This window comes from Oryctolagus cuniculus, chromosome 7, assembly GCF_051225735.1.
Source record: "Oryctolagus cuniculus isolate XC-2025 breed Fujian yellow rabbit chromosome 7, ASM5122573v1, whole genome shotgun sequence".
Taxonomy (NCBI): Eukaryota; Metazoa; Chordata; class Mammalia; order Lagomorpha; family Leporidae; genus Oryctolagus; species Oryctolagus cuniculus.
Genome location: NC_142873.1, coordinates 79529513 through 79542807, shown reverse-complemented (window position 1 = coordinate 79542807; position 13295 = coordinate 79529513). Strand labels below are relative to the sequence as shown.

General features: G+C 50.6%; 1 protein-coding gene across 7 annotated transcripts in view; it reads right to left on the bottom strand.

Moving 5' to 3' along the window:
- TGFBR3 (transforming growth factor beta receptor 3) overlaps window positions 1–13295 on the bottom strand; it is a 216895-nt gene that overhangs the window by 49446 nt on the left and 154154 nt on the right. For all 7 annotated transcript variants that reach the window (XM_008264892.5, XM_070078049.2, XM_008264894.5 and 4 more), the window contains one exon: window positions 4585–4768. In XM_008264892.5, the coding sequence (XP_008263114.1) occupies window positions 4585–4768 (184 nt within the window). The remainder of the gene's footprint in view (window positions 1–4584; window positions 4769–13295) is intronic.

Genomic DNA, 13295 nt, shown 5'->3' with positions numbered 1-13295 from the left:
CAGGTGCTTCTCCTGGTCTCCCATGGGGTGCAGGGCCCAAGCACTTGGGCCATCCTCCACTGCACTCCCGGGCCACAGCAGAGAGCTCTGCCTGGTTGGTTTTAAAGACAGGATGCCAGGTTTCGCATCCACGGCAAAGTTCCACTCTGGAGGAGGGAATCAGCCCAGGAGGTTCCAAGGACTGGTTCATACTGCTCCTTCCCCAACTCGTGCCACCCTTTGCAGGCAAGTTTGCAGCACACACTGTGGCATCGGAGCTCCAGCCATGGAGGCGCCCCCAGCACCATCCTAGAACACAGGGGTCCAGAGCAGTTCACAAAGCTCCTGCTTCCTGGGTCGCTGCAGGTGGGTGTTGGCTCTGCAGTCTGCATTCTTTTCTAAAATCCGCTCTGAGAAGAGAGCTCAAGGCCCCACGGACTCAGGCTACAAAGCTGCCTTCCTCCACATCTGCTGAGGGGTTTGCCAGATGTGCAGATGAGGTATGCACATGGCGCAGCTGCAGCCCTGCAAATGCTTCCCCAGATCACAGGACGGAAAATGATATGGGGAGGGCAGGGCTGAGGAGTAATCAGGAATCAGAAGGTGTGTTTATGGGCTCGGGAGCACAAGAGACTGGAGCCTCCTGGGACTGGAGCCCATAGCTCCCATTCACAGGTGTGCCTGGCTTACATCGGGCATGTGTAGGCACATGGTATAGGTTTCTTGAATTCACAAACCACAAATGTGAGATGTGATACAAATAACAAAAAAATTCACCCGTGCTAAGCCAGGAAAGGCTTAATTGTTCCAAAGTTGCAGTTACCAACTTCACTCCCAGATGCCATTGTCACCAAGTTAAATAAACTGATCTCCTTTTGTTGTGTGTGTGGGTTTCCCTCCCCCAGAAATGACTTTCCACATACCTGGCATCAAAACTTACACCAAGTGCCAAGCAGAAAGCAAGCCACAAAGGGGAATCCCTGGGTAGAAACCTGGAACGTTTGGTGTGGGGGGCGGGGGGAGAGTCACGGGCTTATTTGTGTTTTAGGAAAAGATTGACAGATGCACTGACCTAGAATGAGAAACTGGGAGAGCAGGGACGAGTCCTGGAGGCAGGGCGAATGCACTGGGGCTCTGGTGGAGAAGCAGGGCTGCCCGCAGCCTCACAGGGAGCGGCACCAGTCAGGATAAGAACCAAAACCCCTGGACTCTTCCACTCCAGCTTAGAGCAGTTCTCAGACGTGAATGACCACCAGAACCGGCTAGAGGGCCCAGTCAAACAGCAACTGCTGATCCCACCCCCACAATTTCTGCTTCCATTGGTCTAGGCTGGGCCCAAGAACTGGCCTTTCTAACAAGTTCCCAGGGAAGGTGGAGGCTATGGAGGTGGGAACCACATTTTTGAGAACCTCTGGGGTCTGACCCCTGGGTACAAGGAGGGTACAGAAGGTCAAGTCCTGGGAAGCTGACAAGGTGATGAACATCACCTGTGGTCCACTGACCTACCCAAAGAACCTCACCTCCCTTACCTGCTCCCCTCCAGGGTGTGACCAACCCAACTGGTGGCTGGAGTCAGGGGCCAGGGGCTCCCCAGGTGGGACCCGGGAGTTAACCACATTTGCCTGGACTGGACATCTGGTCCTTTAAGTTGGCTTCCCCTACCCAGCCTGTGGCTTAGCCAGGTAAGTGACTTAACCCCTTGCTCTCAGGGCAGGTGTCTGCTGCTCACTGAAGCTCATGCCTGGCCAGGGAACAGAGCCCAGCATTCTAAATGCTCCTGCAGCAAGCTTCTTTCCTCTAACAAGTGCCAAGGGGCACTCAACATTCTTTCCTGTTAGCAGAGTTCTGCTTCAGAATGCAGACCACTGGCCAAGGCTTAGAGCGTTTATTAAAAGAGATTATTCATTTTGCCTCCATGGGACTTGACCTTTCTTCTTAGTTACTTGACTACCATGAGAGTTTAGTAACAAAAATCACTTTTTAAAACCCGATTCTTGGGGCCGGTGGCCTGGCGTTGTGGATAAAGCCGTGGTCTGGTCTGCAGTGCCGGCATTCCAAATGGGCACCAGTTCGAGTCCCAGTTGCTCCACTTCCCATCCAGCTCTCTGCTATGGCCTGGGAAAGTAGTGGAAGATGGCCCAAGTACTTGGGCACCTACACCCAAGTGGGAGACCTAGAAGAATCTGCTGGTTCCTGGCTTCAGATTAGCACAGCTCCAGCCATTGCGGCCATCTGGGGAGTAAACCAGTGATGGAAAACACTCTCTCTCTCTCTCTCTCTCTCTCTACCCCTCTACCTCTGTACCTCTCTCCCTCTCTCTCTCCCTCCCTCCCTCTGCTTCTGCCTCTGCTTCTCTGTAACTCTGCCTTTCAAATAAATAAATAAATCTTTTTAAAAAAATCTGATTCTCAAGTAAAATCCTTCCTGTCTACCCTAGCTAAACTAGTCTTTCCATCCAGGTGGCCCACTTGTGTTTTTAGATTATGCTTATTGAGGCCAACACTGTGGAGTAGTGAGTAAAGCCACAGCCTGTGGCACTAGCATCCCATATGGATGCCAGTTCAAATCCTGGCTGCTCCACTTCTGATCAAGCTCCCTGCTAATGTGCCTGGGAAAGCAGTGAAGGATGGCCTAAGTCCTTGGGCCCCTGCACTTATGTAGGAGACCCAGAAGAAGCTGTGGACCCTGGCTTCAGATCGGGCCCACTACAGGTCATTGTGGCCATATGGGAGTGAACCAGCAGATGGAAGATCTCTCTGTCTCTCCACCCAGCCTACAATTGTGTCTTTCAAATAAATAAATAAGAAAAAAAAAAAAGATCATGCCTATTTGTCTAAAGTACCTATCGAGCGCCACGCATTGGACTCAGCAGCCAGGAAAGAGGGTTTGGGTCTGCCACACGCTAGTAATGTAGACTTGAGTAAGTTGGCGTAACCCTCCATGAAGCCCTCCATAACATGGTGAAAATGACATCTCCCTCCGGGATTACGGTGGGGTTAAGTGGGGTGCATGTGGAAGCCTCTGCACAGAGCACACACTCCGAGGTCGCTGTCCACTTCTCCTGCACCTGTCTCACACACACCTCAAATGGCACAGATCCCCAGAAGGGCAGGGACCAAGCACTCAGGAACCCACCCTTCTCTGTCACACTGTCTGGGGGGCGTTGGCAATTCAACAGGAAGTATGGGATTCTGAAAACCTGAAGTGTGGTGGTCACACAATCACCTGAGCATAACAAGGACTCATTCACAAGAGTTACTTCCTAGCACCTTAATGGGGTTCCAAATATGAACATACTCCAAAAAGTCATGGAAAAATAGAATTAAAAGATAAATTTATTTTAGTGTAAGAAATTCTGAAATCTATGCATATATTTTCATAATATGCATTTCATGAACTTCTTGAAGGACTCATACATATAGAACTAAAAATAATAATGAAAATTTTTTTCTTAGGAAATAAGCTTTCAAAGTTGAGTCATAGCCCTCTGCAAGGCAATCTCTGATCAAGGTTACATAATTATTTGTCCTTGGGGCTGGTGTTGTGGCATAGTGGGTAAAGCTGCCACCTGTGGTGCCAGCATCCCATACAGGTGCCAGTTTATGGCCTAGATGCTCCATTTCCAATACAGCCCCCTGCTAATGGCCTGGGAAAGCAGCAGAAGATGGCCCAAGTGCTTGAACCCTTGCTCCCCGTGCGGGAGAACCAGAAGAAGTTCCTGGCTTCTGGTTTCGCCTGACCCAGCTTCGGCCATTGTTGCCATCTGGGGAGTGAACCAGCAGATGAAAGATCTCTCTGCCTCTCCCTCTCTCTGTAACTCTTTCAAATAAATATATAAATATTTAAAATAATAATAATAATGTGTCTTTATAAGAGGTATTAGCATTAAAACTAAACAGTTTTCCTTTGCTAGTACCCTAAATTTAACTGATGTCTCAACATACCAAACTGACATTGCCTACTATGTGTGCAGCACAAATGGTTAAGAAGCCCTGGGCCGGTGCCATGGCTCACTTGGTTAATCTTCTGCCTGCAGTGCCGGCATCCCATATGGGCACCGGGTGCTAGTCCCGGTTGCTCCTCTTCCAGGCCAGCTCTCTGCTGTGGCCCAGGAAGGCAGTGGAGGATGGCCCAAGTGCTTGGGCCCTGCACCCGCATGGGAGACCAGGAGGAAGCACCTGGCTCCTGGCTTCGGATCGGCGAAGCTCCAGCCATAGCGGCCATTTGGGGAGTGAACCAACAGAAGGAAGACCTTTCTCTCTGTCTCTCTCTCTCACTCTTTAATTCTATCTGTCAAAAAAAAGAATCCCTACCTGCTGGCCTGTCAACTCCCTCTTCATTCCCTCAGTTGTCACTCCCTTGCCCACACCTTTAGCTCTCACTTTTCATCCACTGCTCCTGACTTCTGTGCCTGGATGTCTTCCACATCCTCCTCAACCACCTCCCCATCTCTCACCCACACTGCTCCCCAGTTCTCTCTTGCTCATTACAGACCCATTTTCTCAGGAGGAGGAATGGTCCTTGCCAGCTCCAACCCCACTCTGGGATCCCATGATTCCTTGCCCCAATCACCTGGTCTCAGAAAAGGAAACACAGAAAGCTTACCTTCCCCCACTTTAATGTAAATGTTTCTGGCTATCTTGAGTTCAGTGAAGGAGGTAACTGCTCCGTATTCCTTTCGGGCCCAACTTAACAGGTCTTCATTTCCATGGGGGAAGTTCCTTTCTTCTGTTTCTGCTGTCAAGGAGAAGTTTCTTGATGAAAACTGGACCTCAGAACCCGGAGACACCTAGAGGAAATGGAATTGCAAATTTAGCGTGAAGTGGTCGCCTGGCCTGGAGCATAATTAATGAGAGCATGGCTCTGACCACAGACGGGGACCTGTCAATGAGTGGAACCACCCATCCTCTCTGTGACTCAGGCAGAGGATCCTTTCTCAGCAATTGTTTCAACAACGACAACAACTCTAAGCCTACTACTCCAGATAACAGCAAAGCCATCAAGGCAGGACGCGCCTTTGAGCTCTGGCAGAATTCCGTGATGAGACTGCATTATGCACTGTGAACAATCGAAAGAATCACCACTGCTCTTTCCCATGCATCTACATTGAAGGCCAACCTTCAAACACAGTTGGCTCTCCTTGGATGTGAATCTCACACCTGTGGATTCAACCAACTGCAGAATGAACATATTCAGGAAAAAAAGGTCACGTCTGTACTGAACATTTACACTTTTTTTTCCTTGTCATTATTCCCTAAACAATTTAGCAGAACAACTAGTTACACAGCATTTACACCTACTAGGTATTATAAGTAACCTAGAGATGATTTAAAGTATACAGGAGGATGTGCTTCTGTTATATGCAGATACAATGCCATTTGTACAAGAGACTTGAGTATCCAAGATTTTGGTATCCACGGGGGTCCTGGAACCAGTGTCCCTCCAGACACCAAGGATCAGCTGTGATGTATTGCGTGTTAGGTGGGAAGTGCTAGCATGTGTCCTCCCAGGCTTATGACAGGCTGTGGGATCAAGGCAATCGACCCCAAAGTCCTTGTTAGCAACTGACCATGACTTCAGATCTTCCCCAGTGACATCATCTGCCAATAGAGCCACACAGGGATGCGGTGAGAGTCCTTCTGGTTTAGGTGCTCCTGAGTAGATTAAAAGAATGGCCAAAGGTTGCCAATCTTCTACTACAGTTCTCTATCTGGTAGCAGCAAGATGAATGCATATGACAGTATATTTTGTAAGATCCCCAAGTTCCCATAGATAATGAAGTCAAGAGGTTATCAAACAACCCTAATAAAACTCTCAGGATGAGTTGTGCAAGCTGCACACGATGGCCGAATGTATGTAGGCCACCGCTGAGCTAGCACAGCATGATGTGCCTGTAATTAACACATACAAAGGAGGAACATCATCTTGTTGCTGAACAACAATCACATTTAGCTGCTGGTTAGAATATGCAGGCCACTGGCTAGCACTTACAACAGAAATGATTTTCAGTGTCTTGGCAAAACCTCAAAATGTGAGCAGAGAGGCTCACGGATTTCTAAGTCATACAACTAGAAATGTCTTTTATATTAAGTTTCACATTAACTCTCTATTCTTACCAAAACGCAAGCAGTTTCTAAGGGGTTTATAAGTAGCCAGATCAAAAAGCAAGTTGAGGACAGGAGTTTTGCTTTCGGTTCTATTGCTGATAATATAGCAGTGTTTTCCACCTTAACACATACACCAAAGAGTACTCCCCCAGCTACATTTTAAAGCTAGCAAAGTACTCAGCTGATTCCATGACCTCCTAATGCTGTGGCTATCCCTTCTTAGTTGAAAACTGGAATCACCTACAGGGCTCTAAATGTCCTGATGCCAGGCCACCTTCAAATCAACTAGAACCTGCTGGGTAGGGCCTAGGTATCAGAATTTTTACGGGGCCGGGGCTGTGGTGCAGCTGGTGAAAGCCCTGGCCTGCAGTGCTGGCATCCCGTATGAGTGCTGGTTTGAGTCCCGACTGCTGCACTTCCAATCTGGCTCTCTGCTGTGACCTGGGAAAGCAGTGGAGGATGGCCCAAGTCTTTGGGCCCCTGCACCCACGGGGGAGACCTGGGTTGGGAGGGGTCTCCTAGCTCCTGGCTTCAGATCAGCTCTGGCCGTTGCAGCTGTTTGGGGGGTGAACCAGTGGGTGAAGGACTTTTCTCTGTCTCTACCTCTCTCTGTAACTCTGTCTTTCAAATAAATAAAAATAAATCTTTAAAAAAAAAAAAAGAATTTTTTATGCGGCCTGGGTGACTCCAGTGTTCAGCCATCCTTGAGAATCCCTATCTTAACAGGTATTGAAATAGTCCACATTTGCAAAGCAGTGCTATGGGACAGGCCCAGCGTGGGGTACCTCACACCTGTGGCTCTTAACTGGAGGTGACTGTGTCCCCCGGGAGTCATTAAGCAGCACGTGTCTGGAACACTATGATTGCCACTACAGCCAGGAAGGTGGTGCCACTGGCATTCACTGACTAGAAGCCAAAGAGATGGCGGAACACCTAACAAGACTCAGGACAGCCAAGAATTCCCCAAGATGTCCACAATGCAAAGACTGAGACATCTCACTCTTCACTTGGGACTGACCAAATGTTGGAGCCCTAGTTTGAATCCCCGAACTGACAGCCTGTTCCATGATGGAAATCAGGCCCGCTCTTCACTACTTAATAAAGAGTAAGAGGGCCCGTTGGGCTTGCCTTGGCTTGGGAGGCCCAGAATCAGTCATTAATGAGTTGGGGCGGGCAGCGGCGGGGGCACTATTTCCCAACAAGCACACTGGCCGCATGGGCCCCATGCGGTAGGCACCATGACGTGTTATCCAGGGTGGGAATGACAGCTTCCCAGTGTCGCCCTGACTTTGTTCTGATGCCGCCTGCACATGACAAGCTCCCGAGCCCTGTTCCTGCCACACAGCAGCCGTGTCCTCCTATGTGTAACTCTTGGACAGCTTAGCTTCTCGTCAGCGCTGAACCTCAAACAATGTTTATCTGCTCCACTGGCTTCAGTCCTGTGACAAGCTTTTCACAGAAAAGTACTACAAAGATACTTTTATCAAGCCTGTCCCTAGAGGTGGGGAGGAAAAAAACCCACAACAGCCCCTGGCACGGCCCACATGGTCGGATGAGAAGCCAAGTGGCCCCGGATGCTCCGTCTCTGCGTTCTCATTCATGGCACAGCCAGAAAATAAAATACGGGGCTTTAAGCACCACATGCTAAGGGGACCTGTCTCCAGGGTGAAAGGAGGACGTATCCCATGCTGTCTGCCAGAAGCAAGAAGGTATCAGTGTTGGGGCTGGCGCCGTGGTGCAGGTTAATCCTCTGTCTGCGGCGCTGGCATCCCATATGGGCGCTGGTTCTAGTCCCGGCTGCTCCTCTTCCCATCCAGCTCTCTGCTGTGACCTGAGAAAGCAGTGGAAGATGGCCCAAGTCCTTGGGCCCCTGTACCCACGTGGATGACATGGAAGAAGCTCCTGGTTCCTGGCTTTGGATCAGCCTAGCTCTAGCCACGGTGGCCATTTTGGGGAGTGAACCAGCAGATGGAAACCTTCCTCCCTGTTTCTCCCTCTCGCTGTCTGTAACTCTACCTCTCAAATAAATAAATAAAATCATAAAAGAAGAAGACATCAGTGGAAATAAGGGAAGACATCAGGAGTGACCTGGGAATGTGTCCCGAGGTCAGTAGAAGGCAGACCACCACGCTGGAGCCAATTCTTCGAGAAGGGGCACCTCCCGCCGATGCCTCCATGCCCGTCTCCCCTACCCCTAGGCAGCAGCAACCAGCGCCACACACTCAAGGTCCAGGAATTTGGAACCAGAGCTCCTGCCGCTCCTCAGACACATTCCAGTAGGAAGAAAGCAGAGCTGCCAGGGGCCGTGAGGTGTCCTGACTGCAGGTCAGTGGAAATTTTCTGCTTCAGCAAGGGCTTGGTCAGCACGCCGCTCCTGCTGCCAGCTCTGTCAGCCCTGGGACAGAGCTGAGTTTCCGATGGTATTGTCCAGGTGTGACCGGCTCCTCAGGACCCGGGAGGCAGGCTGCCACAACTTCCACAGGACAGAGGAGGAAGCCTCCGAGAGAGAGAGACTGGCGACCTGCTTGAGGCCAGACACTCGGCCCTGGGCAAGGTGAGACCATGGGACTTCTCACAGCTGGCCTGGCTTGGACCCTGCCAGAAAGAGGACCTTGCTAACTTTCTAATCAGTAAGATTCGCCTTCTACCCAATGCCTGAGGTGTGTGTGCCAGACCAAAGAGAATTCTTTCCTCTTCCCTTCAACTACAGAAGGTGCCATAGCCTCGACCCCACGTTTGCTTCTTTGGCTGCTCCCCAGACACCACCTTACTCAGAGCTTCACCAGTTTAGTCTGAAATGTGGTGCTGGGTCAGCCCCAGGACTTCTGGGTGTAGTCTAACAAACATACTCTGAGGGTTAATTTTATGTGTCAACTTGACTGGGCTCCAGGGTGCCCAGGTAGTTGGCCAAACATTATTGTGGGCATTTTTGTAAGGACTTTTTGGAGAAGAGTCACATTATATCAGCGGACTGAACAAAGCAGACACCCCCTCCCAATGCTGTGTTGGCTCATCCAACTGGTCGGAGGCCTGTGTAGAGGCAGAGGCTGGCCCTCCCCTAAGGAAGCGAGAATTCTCCTGCCTGCTGGCCCTCATGCTGGAACTGGGACATCAGACCTGCGGGCTTTGGATTTGCCAGCTTCCATAATCACACGAGCCAAATCCCTGTGACGAATCTCACTGAGCAAGGCCTCAGACCACAGCAGCTTTTGTATGATGAGCTGAACTCCGCTGTCATCTCATCTATGCTTCATACATTCAACAGACATCTACTGAGTACCTGCCTGCTCTGTGCCAAGCACCATTTTAGATCAGGACACAAAGTAGAAAATGTGGCAAATAGAACTCCCTGCCCGCATGGAGCTTACAGTCTAGAAGGGAATCCAGAGGAGCAAAATAAATAAATGCATGTGATGGCAAAGAGAAGAAACTGCGAGAGGGAAGGAGTACTGTGCTTTTAAGTACTGTTAGGCAGAAAGTCAGAGAAGTTAAAGACTGGAGCTAGCGTGTGGGGCAACGGCGTTAATCTGCCACCTGTGATGCCGCCAGCATCCCACATCAGAGCTATCAGAGCACCGCTGGAGTCTCAGCTTCTCTGCTTCTGATCCACTGCCTGCTAATGCACTTGAGAAGTCACTGGATGGCCCAAGTGCGTGGGCCCCTGCACCCACATGGGAGACCGGGATGGAGCTCTGGGCCCCTGGCTTCAGTCTGGACAAGCCCTGGATGATGCTGCCAGCTGGGGAGTGAACCAGTAGATGAAGATCTCTCTCTCTCTCACTCTGCCTTTCAAGTAAATAAATAAATTTTTAAAGAAAAAAGTCTACAGTAGAACACAGGAAATAATGATAGCAAACCACATCAAACTAGAGCGTAAATAAAATTCTTCCAATATGAGAAAGGGCTGTAATCATTACATGGAAACTACATGTGCATATGGGAAAAATGGCCCCTCCTATTCTCTAGGCTCACCCCCCACAATGGTTCTCTTCTGCTGTGTGTTCTTCTCACACCAACCGATTCTCCAACTCTGCAGACACCCATTAGTGTCCCACCTTTCAATTGAATTCTGACCCTAGCCACCTACTGCACCTGGAGACAACATCAGAGCCCATAGGCTGAGGGCTCACTCAGGACCACAGGCGGTCCTTATTCCAGACACCAGCTGCACGTCCAGGATATAGACTGGCTACAATCAGACGTCCCCACGACCCACTTCCTCAGCTTCAGCGGTTGGCTAGCGTGGCTCACAGACCTCAAGGGAACACTCTACCAACATCCACCTGTGTGTGCCAGAGGGGACATCTGAGGAAGAGCCAGATGGAAGAGGTGCATAGCACCAGCCACAGGGGCACAGGCTTGGGGCTTCCATGGGCTCTCCAGGAGCACCACCCTCCCAGCACCTCCACGCTTCACTCAGCCACAAGTTCTGCAAGCCTATGGCGGCTGAAGAGCAGGTAGACACCATTGGTGAAATTGGCAGCCACTGGTGATTGGGTCAACTCCAGCTCCATTTCCCTCCCCGGTGGGAGGATGTGCCGAAAGCTCTAGCCCTCAGTCGGACAGTTGGTTACCCAGGGACCAGTCCATCCAGAGCCTGTGCAGGAGCCCCCACTCAGCAGTGATCTGGCAAGCAAAGAGTAACCCACTGATCATGGCAGAGATGCCAAAGGTTTCAGGAGCTGTGGGCAGAGGAGGCCCCAGCCCCTCCTCCCCACCCCAGGTACTCGAGTCCATCCCTCACATAAGAAAGAAAAGAAAAGAGGAGAGGTGAGGAGGAGGAGAAGGAGGAGGAGGAGAAGGAGGAGGAGGAAGAGGAGGAGGAAAGGGGAGGGTGGGAAGGGGAGGGGAGAAAAAGGTCAAGACCAGGGACCTTCAATTTGGATGAAATGGCAGAAACTGCCAAGGCTATTTATTGCTCCACCCCACCTCCTCCGCGGGTTCTTGCCAAGCTACTATCCCATTTGTGGCCCTAATGTCTCCAACATTGTCCAGAAACCTCAGACCCTCCCCGCTGGCAATCCTGACCCCTCTTGTCCCTCCTCCACGCTGTCACCTGGGCAGGCTTTCTGAGAAGTATAGCCAGGATGATGCAAAACAGAATCTGTACACCTTCCACGTGGCACAAGCCCTCGCTGCACATCACCCACTCATGGACCCAGGACTCACCTCGTGGGACCACTCCCATTGCAGAACACACCAGGCAGACATACTCCTGGGTCTGCTCTCCTGTCTGCACTGCTCCATACTGCTCCTTAGCTTCCCACAAGTGTCACCTTCTCCAGGAAGTCCCCCAGGTTGCCCACCCTCCTCAGCATGCAGCTGCCCCAATGCATCTTACACATGCCTCCAGTCCCTCCCCCCACTCACATGACCCGCCACTCCACCAAGACCAGCACCTCCAGGGCCTAAGAAGCAACTCGTTCTTCCTGCACAAGTGCTGGGTACAAAGCAGGGACCCGACACCTGCTGGCTGCAGGGAAGCGCAGAGCTGCTCCTTCCAGGAAAGGAGAGGCCTGCATTCTTCACTCCCCTTACCCAATCCCCCACTGCTTCTCTCACTGCCCAGGAAATGAGCTTTCGGCCAGGATTTAAAGCTCGTGATTGGATTTTTTCACCTAATAACTCTACCGAAAAACTAATTACTGAAGCCTATCTAGGAGCTCCACATCTCCCCCTACAAGCCACGGAACTTTCCTCCCGCACGCTAATTAGAAGCCAGTCCTCTGCCATCCCCTGACAGGACAGACGTCTTCCTGTGGGAAGGAGCACCAAGTAGCCTGATCCTCAGCAAGGAGCTCCATGGTGCACCCATGGAGCCTCCTACGCCCCACAAACTCCGGGCAGTGGGGCAGCAGCCCGAGCCACGTCCCCTCCTCGATGCTCCTCCCACTTGAAGCACACACGCCATTTGTATTTGAGATCCTGGTTATGCTACCAGATTTTTTTTTTTTAAAGAGCAGGACATTACTCTATCTGCCAGTGCTGGGAGTTTTATTACAAGAACTTACGGCTAAGGCAACGAGAGCCAAGTTTATTATTTTTTCTGGATCCGATTCAACAACCTCGTCCAAAAGTGCATGAAAAAAGCACAGGAGGCAAGCAGCGCTTTGTTTCCACACCTGTGTTGGAGCTGTAACTCCTGAGTCCTGAGCGGATCCAGGGAAGCCTCAGGGCTGGGCTCCCAAGCCTGATCAGGCCCTCGCTCAAGGCCATGGCCCTTTCCTGGAAGTGAGCGCCGCTGGTTTAGCACTTATCTCCGCACGGCGGCTGACTCAGGGCCTGGTGGCTGCATCACAGCCTAGCTCTGTGCCTCTAACTGGTTGGTCGTCAGTTGGGGGAGGGGCAGTGCCACTCTGTAGGCCTCATCCAGGCCTTTCCCCAGTCTCCCACCTCCTCGACCTCTCTCCCACAAAGAATGTTCCCAGAGGAACAGTTCCCACAGCAAGAGACCACGAGTGGCTGCTAAGTCTCATCTCCAGTTGCTCCTCACTCTCGTGGAGTCTACCCAAATATAGCCTTCCTAAGAGGCTCTGCTGAAAATGACAGCCCAGCCACCAGCTCCCCTCACCCCACCTCACGCTATATGTCCATGGTGCTCGCCACCCTCTCAAGTAGCCTGTGATGCGTTTATTGTGCTCCATGCACTAGAAGGCAAGCTCCTCCACCTAACATCGTCATCTGCTTTGCTCATCCCACGTACTTCGTACAGTGTCTGATACAAAAAAGACACTCATTTGCTTAATGAACGGAATAAACCTGGAAGTCTAATTATAATTGGCAGAGCCCGCCTGAAGTTCTGTGTTAAGGAGGATTCTGAGGTCATTTACAGGAGTAGCGGAGAAGTGGAAGAAGTCGCAGGGTCAATCACGCATCTGTCAGGGCTCAGGGCTGCTATCTTCGCTTTTCAGTGCGGCAGCCACTGGCCACACGGCATCTGAAAGGCTGCTATGCAAACTGGCCTGTGTCGTGACTATAAAATGTATACCAGAGTTGGAAGATGTAGTACAAGAAAAAGCAAAACAATCTGAATAGGTTTTTTTAATTAATTGGTTATACCTATATTTAAGTGATATTATTTCAGATACAGTGGGTTAAGTAAGATCTCATTAAAATCAATTTCATTTCTTTTACTTTTTAAAATGTGGTAACAGAAGGCTTAGAATGATATATATGGTTCACATTCTATTTCTATTGCACAGCACTGCC